Consider the following 9,935-nt stretch of genomic DNA (forward strand, 5'->3'; position numbering starts at 1 on the left):
CGGTTGTGAGGGGCTGCAAGCTAGTAAAAAAAACAAAAAAAAAAACAACGGATGATGGGAAATAGGGGAAGGCTTACTCTGCACCAACTGTCCCACCCACAAGTTAGAGGCGAAACTGTAATGCACTCCTGCCCTGCAGAAACTACGTCTTAGAAAATGATACAGATTTTTCTCATTTTGGGTGAAAACAGCACAATCATAATTAAAAGACGACTGGAAACGCTTTTACATTAAATCAAAATATGATTGGAGTGGATCTTTAGTTTATGTCAAAGGCCCAATGTAAGGTTATAATACAAATAATAATAAAATAACTTGTTTTATTGTTTTGTACAGCTTCTATATGTTCTTGTTTTTAAGCTTTGTTCTAATAAGGTCAGTGAACATTCGAGTTCTTGAAAAAGCTTTGAGTTTTGTGAGGAGTGCAATAGGAGTTGTTAATGACCTGGCAAGGCTTTAAAAAAACTAAAATATATACAAAAATTATGATATTTTGTCATATAACTTGTACTAAGAGGTAAGAAGTAAGAAAGTCTTCATTATTCGTATCTGTAGGGAAATTAGGTATATCAGTGTGGACAGGCTACAAATGAAAATACGGTAGTCAAAGTTTTGCAACTGTTTTATTTATAAAATTTGAGACATTTTTTTAATCTTTTCTTGAATTTAATACAAATTATAACACCATTCTCATTGTGGTTTTTTAATTTTTTTCATTGTAGGTATTTTTTTGTCGGCTAGGCCACATATCAGCACATACATGAAAATCAATTCTGTCATCTTGAAATGTTTCCAAATATAAATGAGATTGGAAAAATAAGTGAAACTGAGGGAAGTCCTCATTGAAGGGAAATCTAGGATGACATAAAGCTGAAAAAGCAAACAAACAAACAAAAAAAAACACATTGCCCCACAGTTTTACTAAGCACGAATATACATTTTTTTCAATTCACATGTAATGCTTTTTTATTAATCAATATTAATAATTCTTTATAGAGAAAGCTAAAAATGCATTTTCACTGCTGTGAAAGTAACTGAAATTGTAAATTCATGTCGTTTATTTCATTTATAGAAGAGAGGCAGTAATAAAAACTTTCCACAAGAAATCAAGCCTGACTGCACAGAGCTATGAGTTCATCTTCTACACTTATGTGCTTTTGCTTTCCCACCCTTTGGTTCAATGTTTTTTCTGCACCGCCCTAGAGTTTAATACATCTTTTTAAAAAAGCATATATATATATATTTAAACAGTAACTGTACTTGTTTGAGAACTATGCTTAATTTAACTGACACATGCATGAGAAAATAAGTGTGTGATAACTTTTAATGACACTGTTGTTGAAGTGCCAGACCACCGTTTTGACCTCATTGTCTCCTGTCTTGTCTGAGGCAACAGTGTGTAGAGAAGAGTAAAATACCTGTGGTGTACTCTGTTTACTATAAAAGTAAAAGTCCTATCCTGTTTTCTAATTTTCCTAAGGGCTAAATAGATTTATTATTGTTTATGTTGTTTTTTATCATTATTTTTATTTGGCAGGGCTTATTAAAGTAATTTCCTGACTTTGAAATTTATAATGAAAAAAAGTGGGACCATAGCCGCAAAAATCTAGACAAAACCAGGAAGGACTTTTTGGTCAGTAGAACTGGACTAATGTTTTTAAATGAGATTGCTCTTAACTAATCAGTATTCCCAGAGCAGCAACAAATCACAGCCATTTAGAGGCATCAAAAGTATTTAGGTACAGCCTGCAGCCTTTTTCGTCTCTATCTGACCCCTTCTGCGTCTTTCATCTCTCATTTCCGCTGTCAGTTTGCTGCCTGTCATTCTCACTTGCACTTATCAGAACAGACGTTTGGAAAATGGACAAAGCTACTGCTGGACTTCTAAATTCAGTCATCCTCGGCGACCTCTGACATGGCCTTTCCATCTTTACAAATGAGTGGCCGGACAGATAAGCCGTCCACTGTCTGGTCATTTTCTCTCCCTTGGGCCATACTAAGTTTTGCAGTGATAAGTCCCAGTGGAGTTCAGAGGTCACGCAAACAGGCCACCCTCACGTCCAGCTCCGTGTATGTCATGTCAGCTCTCTCAGCAGTGTTGTATTTACACCTTGGAGTAAGTGCTTTTCAAGTACCCTTGTTTTCTGGGGCCCTCTCCATCACTTCCTGTTTTCCTAATGCTGGTGATATCTCAAAAGACAAACACTAGGTGAGCCAGTGCCACTTAGACTGTACAGAGAGACAGTGACTGAGGAGGTGGGAATAGAGAAAAAGAGGAGAACTCCTTTCTGATAAGTCTAAATATTGAAACGATAAATCCAGTGTTTTTGTTAGATAATAAAACTGAGATCTGATTTATCTTCAAAGGAAAAAAAAAAAAGGGTCAAAGATTTTTTAGACAAAAGGTCAACAGTTCCTCACGATCAACAGCTGCATTTAAGTAATCTGTCCATGCCTTGAGGAAAGCTTTCTTAAGATGCTGCTTTTATGGGTGGGAGTAAATGTTGGGGAGGATGGGGGAGGAGTGCAAAACAGGCCACCAAGGAGAATCATTGAGGCGTTAAGATGAGTGGTGTAGACAGGATTACCAGTTAACAGTCAGGATCATCACTGGGACGTTTGGGATCCACTATTAAAATAAATAGGAAGTTAAAGTATCGTTAACACAAAGAAAATTGAGAGTTGTAAATTTCTTTACAGTTTTATATTTTATTTTAAGTACACTTTGCTTTTTGAAGAAAGAGAACTCTTCAAGGTTGATGTGATGTTCTTCAACTTTATATTTTATAAGGTACAAATAAAATGAGATTTAACTGAATGAAGCTAAACGGCTGCATCTTTTGATGTACTTTTGTGCTTTTTAGCACTTTTTCTATTGCATGAAAATGAAATTCTGCAACTTTGTTCTATGTTGGTTTAGAAAAGAGGTATTTTACCATGACGTTTCTAGAAAGCCCTTTAAAGTCCCACTCTGATCACATTTTGCTCTATTTTAAAAATATTCACAGTGGTCTTTTAATTATGTTTATTCAGTTTTTGCTAGATCAAAAACCTGTGTTCTTTTTTCGGGGAGCAGCAGAAATTCATTAGAAATTCACCTCTAAGTTGTGAGCAGGCCTACCCTACTTCCCATCATCCGTCTATTTTCACTCCCACTAGCTTACAGCCCCCTACTCCCTAAACTTACATTACTGGTGCAACAGAAATGGCAAGCAATATTGGAGCTATCCAGTCGTACAACTTTGAGACAGATACCAGCTCAGACGAGGAAAACAAAGACGTACATGGATCCATCTGTCTACAGTTAAATGCATCAGAATGGAAAGGAGCAGTGAACTTGTGGCTTGCCGTTGTAGGTTCTACGTCACAGCTACAGTGTTTTTTCATCTGGTTCTGATTCACAATAATTTGAAAAGAGAAATACTGGTAAATGCAATTTTAAAATGACCTATATCATGCAATTCTAAAGCCTTTCAGAGTAAACTATATCTATATATATGATAACATATTACCTTTGGCACACTAAAAAACACATTTTTATCAAATATGAGTTATTTTTACAGGCCTTGTTTCCCACCCGAAAGTAAGATGCCTCGATTTCTGAGGTACCACCTTCCATGGGTGCCACCCATTTCATGAGGTCTTTTTAGAGCCAGTCTTGGCATTATGTCTGCGTTTCGCCCATGAAAACAAACAACATCCAAAATTTTGCAAAGAGAGATTTGCAAATCATGCATATAAAATGAAAGCATCTTGCAGATCACTGCAAGCTTTGTGGAGAAAGTGTGTTTGCCTGGGAGCGATGCTTGCAGCGCAGACTCTTCCTGAAAGGGGCTGTTCCCCCACTTTGTGATGTCACAATGTGAGGATCTACTTGTTTTTGTGGATTGGAAGGGGCTGGTGCTCAGAGAGCAGGGTTGGCAGGGAATGCTCAGAAATGCATTGATGGAGCAAAATGCTGCTATGGGGGTGTTTTCTGTGAGAAATTAAAATTATAATGCATCTAAAAGCTAAAAAAAGAAGGTTTATTTTGCAATATATAAGCCCCTTTAAGCACAATTTTCTCTCTATATGTCCTCTATTATAAAAAAAAATGCTACGGGAAAATGTTAAAAACACGATTTTAACCAAAGTGGGTCTTTAAAGGGGCCATACCATGATTTTCTTAAGCCTTCAAAAGTGAAATATACCCATATATATGATCATATATTACCTTTGTAACACTAAAAAAGAAGTTATTCATGAAATATGGGTCACGACACAAATACACAACGTCTGCACAACTGTGCCCGACGACGACAGGAGTGGGGGGGTTTATTGAATACAGAACACAATTGGAAGTTATACGGTTTTGTGTATTTAAAATGTAAGTTTTTTGCTGTTCACTGCTAGCTCCGTGCAGAAATTAAGTGTTGGTGTTAGACTGGGGATGGTGCTGGCAGAGCAGACTCTTCCTGGAAGGGGTGGTTCACATCGTGCTGACGTCAGCACAATGTGAATGTTTTCGTGGGTATGGGGGAGGCTGCTGCTGAGAGTGCAGGTTTTTAGAGGATTACTCTTAGATGCGTGAACGAATCAAAATACCACTTTTGGGTTCTTTATAGTGAAGAATGAACAGTATAATGCATTTAAAACCTCAAAAAGCATAATTTCCTGGTATGGCCCCTTTAAATTAAAGATCTCTGCTACGATAATATTGTTACTTCTTGGTTGGCTCCAAAATGTCTAAAATACTTACAAAAATAATTTTCAAAAAAGCTCTTGACAACTTTCTTGTTTGGTGATTTTTGATAGGATTGTTCTGGTTGATAAATGCATGTCTGTTTGTGTATGTTTCTTTATAGGAAGAAAAGATGTGCTTAACCAGACCTCCTTAGTCGATGTGTCTGTGATAGACATCACAACTCCCACCATAGGATCCTCAACTTCCCGGCCTTTACTGGAAAGCAGCACCACTCCAGTCACCACATCATCAGCCCCAGTCACAGAGGGAGATGAATCTAAAGACTCGGCGGCTGCAACAACTTCTCCATTTATGTTTTCCACTAGCATGGCTCCACCCCGCCTCACTTCTACAGGTCGTGAAGAGGACCTGATCACCACCATCGCACCCACCATCAAGGAGGAAGATGACCCATTTGATATTGCTACTCATCCACCGCTGTTCAACATTGATGACTTTGAAAATGTTGATGACGATTCTGTTCCAAAACGTGGCGATGTTGTGAGGGACCTGTCCACAACAACAGAGAGCAGCAATGATACTGTGTCTGATCCTGATGATCTGTCAGTGATCAAAATCAGCACAATCCAACCTGATATCCTCATGCCAGATGCTTCTGTTGACCCAAAAACCATGTTTGCTGAGGGAAAGACAGAAGAAGCCATTCTGCATTCTGGCATAACCACAGCAGTGACCTCTGATGTGACTGAAACTCCAAGAGGAGCTACAGACCCGACACCTGAGGAGAATTCAGAAAGTCAACCAACAACACCATTCCAAGATTATGATAAAGACTTTTATGAGTCTGCCGTTTTTGTTGAAGTGATGCCAACAGGACAGAAGTTGAAAGAGGAGCCCTCATCCAGCCCAGCGACTTCAACTACCACCGCTACAACCCCATTCATGTGCAAGACTCTACCTGTCACTACAGAACCACCTACTACCACTCATACTGGATCCCAAACTACTCTTGAAACACATGATACTGACTCAAATGCCACATCTGGAGCCACTTATGTCACAAAAGTTGACGGAGAATCAACGTCTCCACATGAGATGTTGTCAACACATGCCGACACCTCTGATGAGTCTGGCTCTCAAAAGACAGGCACTGAAACAGAAGGGCAGCTGTTAACATCCACACCTGCAGCCAGCATGCTCACCTCCCAAACTGATGGGATAACCAAGTTTCAACCCTTTGAAACAAGTGAGGTCACAAAGACACAGGATGTATCAGGTAATCCACTACCTTCCATGCTTCATTTTACAGTACTTTCTTGATTTTTGTTGGTTAATCTCGACTTAAATCATGTTTGGTATTCATATAGTTTACTTTAGACCAGTTTGCTTTGTTTTTGGAAATTTAGATCATTGTAAATTTGGTTTTGTTGCCATAGTGACTTTTGTAAGTTATATTGTGAGTCTACTGCAGGTTTCTTTCCATCAAAGTTTTTATTCCTGAGGTTATGTTTTGTTATGTTAGTTTAAACGTAATATTACAACTGACTAACTTGCAAAAGGATTACTTGTATGCAAAAAAAGTAATTTTCATAAAACGTTAGATTGTCCCATAATCTAGTGGTTTAAAATTATTCAAGAAGATAATTTTTTTCTAAAACAATCTGCTTTGAGATTTATCTAAAAATATATTTTAAATATGTTGGTTTACAGCAAGGGTGTCAAACTCAATTACACAGGGGGCCAAAATCCAAAACAAACCTTGGGTTGAGGGCCAAACATGATAATCTTTTTTTAAACACACTAAAACCACATTTTTAAAACTTTAAAAACCTAACTTTTTAACATTACTATGCATAAAAATGGGCAGTAATATTATTCCAGAGTAAATAAACTTTAACCTAAAATAACTTTAAATATTTTATTTCCGTGAAAATATATGTTGTCAAAATTATGCAAATTAGAAATGAGCGCAAGATAATATCGAACTATTAATAACAATAAAATAAGAGGATCTGGAGGTCCGGATAGAATTACCCAGCGGGCGAGATCCGGCCCTGACTTTGACACATGTGGTTTACAGTGTAAAGAAGTCAAAAACTGCCTGCCCTACTTTTTTTTTTGTGTCTGTGTTTTCTCTTTATAACGAGATAATAAAGAGCCTCTCTCCCTTGCCCGCATGGAGACATAGAGACTTTACCTGATTTAAGTATCTTTAAGTAGAAGAAAACAATCCCCAAACATTGTTTTTTAGTCTATTTTTTATTTATTAAAGATCTATGCTCTTTAAAAGCCTTAATTCAGTCTCATGCACCAGCCCCCTCCCATTATTTCCCCAGAAGCCCTGATTAAACAGGTTGATTGACAGAACCTATGGCTGCTCAGCGTTTCTGCATGGTGCGTTCACTGAGCTCTGGACATCAGGAGCAAAACAAAGCAATTTATCAGTGAAAATTTCAAGCACCAGAAAATATCCATATGTGATTTATTGATAAAATAGTTTCTACATTTTTTTCTGAAAAACTGTTTTGTTTTGGATTGGATAAAAATGACAAAAGCATTGTAGTGGACTTAGTTGGGCTGAGTGGCTGTTTGGGTTTGCTAATGTCCGGAGCTCAGAGAAAGCATCATGTGCAGACACTCATCGGCCCTGGGTTCTGTAATCAACCTGTTTGTTCTGAAGTTTTAGGGAAATACAGGGACAGAGGCTAGTGCATAATACAGAATTAAAGCATTTGAGGAGCGTAGAACCACTAATAGATAAAAAAATACACAAAAACACAACTTTTGTGGCACGTTCTTCTGCCTTTTTTGTTGTTAACCATAAAATAAAGAGAATTGAAACAGGTAGTCTCAGACTCTCAGTGTGGGAAAGAGAGAGGGGGACGCTTCATTCTTCGTTTCTGATTATCTTGTTTTCTCAAGAAAACAAACTTTGTTTTCTCGTTATAGCGAGATATTATCTCGTTATAACAAGAAAACGATCCAAAAAAAAGAAAAAAAAAGTAAAGCAGGCCTTTTTCAACTTCCGTAACAGTGTGATGTATTTCTTGATAAATTATTGCTGCAGCGTCTCATGCCAACTTCTTAAAATTCTATGTTTGAGTTTTTCTTCTCTGCGAGTCCAATATAGGTTTTTTTTCTGAAACATTGCACAAATCAAAATAGGCCGGAAGCAACTAAATTGAACTAAATAAGCTATAAATTTCAACACATATAATTTATTTAATAATTTTAAGGAAAAATCTTAGGTTTTGAAGAAGAACTGGGGTAAAACAGGAGTTGTTTGATATAGTTAAAGCACATCACTTCAGGGCATGTCTGCTGTGGCTTCACACGAGTCGGAACACGTGCTCCATATGTAAACAGCTGATCCACACTCCCCGATTTTTGTCTGCATCTGCGCTACAAGTGTTTTTATAGTGACGCATTCACTCTCCCCCCCAAGAACATTTTGGGTTAGAGGAAAGGGATCTGCTCAGTTGGAAGTGCTTTACCTAGTCATTTGGCAGAATTTTCATATAGCCTTGTGGTTTTTCCAAGCCTGCCCGAGAGAGCAATAATTTGTTCTTCTGATGATGCACAATCATAATCCACTTAATGCCACCACTCAATGTATACCGTGTGGTCGGTTTGTGGCTCATCATAGTATATTACGTACCATTTAAAAAAAAAACATAGAGGTGTACACACAAATCTGCGTATTTTTTGTGTGTTTATACTTTTAGAGAATATGTATACACATAATTTATTTTCATGTGTGCGACCAGCTGACTTACCAGCAGTCTGGCAATAACAGGAGTGTGTTGGCAGTCCACTGCTACACACAGAAGTACAGTGGACAACACCTCATGAGGTGATGTCATTGCTAACTCACAGTCTCCCCTCTCTGTCAGGGCGGCTGGAGACTCCCTGACCAAAGCGGGTGATTATAGCCACTTTTACTGCTACAACATGTGATCAGCTGAGACACTGGGACTCTTTGCTGCCCTCCCAGTTTTTTGTGTGGGAAAAACTTGTGGAAAATATTGTGGCATTGGAAAACAGTGTGCTGTCTGGCTGTGTGATAACAAAGTACACTCTTTAACGCCAGCACGCCAAGAACATCACAGAATGGACACTTAGTTGTGCTCAAAAGATGGCGGTCTTATTATGAATTGTGTCCATCTGGTCTTGATTAATTGATGACAGTTCAATTTACTGCTTACCAAGTGTTTATATGAAAGATTATGACTTGTGGAATTATTTGTCTGGGGTGTGAAACCCAAATGTCAGAAAACAATTCATAAAAACCACCAGCAGTACATTCTTTCTGTGAGTAAATATATAATATTCAGTTAGCAGACTGAGCCGTCTATGACACTTTGGGAAATTCACTAATTTACCTTTGAGCGCTGATTTATGTAGGAATGGTCGACTGCACATTTAAGACGATGGAAAATAGAAACCAAAAAGTTTAATGATTAGGCCTAAAAAAGCCTATAATAAATATCGTAGAGCTAGAGTGAGTTTTAAATTTTCTCTTACATATTATTCTGAGAGGACAACTCTTTCAATAAAAAGAAAGATGTTCAAGACGGCTGATGTACACTGATGTCTGTCTCTGGTTTTCTATTTTCAAAAATTCTGACAATGTTTTTAACTTTTTTTCAAGACTGCATATTTCTAAACATTTTTTAATACCATAAATTTATTCTGGTAGATTTTTTAGAAATCTAAAAATTAGAGAATTTTTTTACATTTATATTTTTAAATCTGAAAAAAAAAAGAATTAAGAGTAAATGTATTCACCCTAAAAAAAAATTAAAATAAATAAATAAAACTATGAAAACAACTGCAAACAGAAGAAAAATGTATGACAAGATGGAATGATTTTAACATGATGAGATGATAAGGTGAAGAGGTAAGGCTGTGGCAGCCCGAGCAGATAAATCAATGTTCATAGCTCTGGTCTATTATTTTTTTGCTGTAACTTGGGGAAGATTGCATGAACTCTTATGGTTTATTTAGAAGCAGCTAAAATAGAAAAAAATATATTTGACCAAACACATTTGAAGTTTTCCCTTCTGAGTTACTAGTGCTATTTTACTTAGCAATGATGGCATGCATTATGATTTTGACATTCCTTTTATTAAAGGGATTGTAGAAGTTTTACAAGTGTTGCAACAACTCGCAACAGAGTGTTTGCACACAAAACAACGTGAGATGGACTAAAATGATCAAACAGATTTGAATATTTGTGACCTGTTTGAGT

The 9,935-nt window shown here is 37.1% G+C and overlaps 1 protein-coding gene across 1 annotated transcript in view; it reads left to right on the forward strand.

Moving 5' to 3' along the window:
• LOC118599089 (versican core protein-like) overlaps positions 1 to 6,020 on the forward strand; it is a gene marked incomplete in the record, with an annotated part of 10,105 nt that extends 4,085 nt beyond the window's left edge. The window contains 1 exon segment of the mRNA XM_036213388.1: positions 4,849 to 6,020. Within this exon segment, the coding sequence (XP_036069281.1) occupies positions 4,849 to 6,004 (1,156 nt within the window).
• Between the last annotated feature and the right edge of the window lie 3,915 nt (positions 6,021 to 9,935).

Source organism: Oryzias melastigma, linkage group LG9 (assembly GCF_002922805.2).
Source record: "Oryzias melastigma strain HK-1 linkage group LG9, ASM292280v2, whole genome shotgun sequence".
Lineage (NCBI taxonomy): Eukaryota > Metazoa > Chordata > Actinopteri > Beloniformes > Adrianichthyidae > Oryzias > Oryzias melastigma.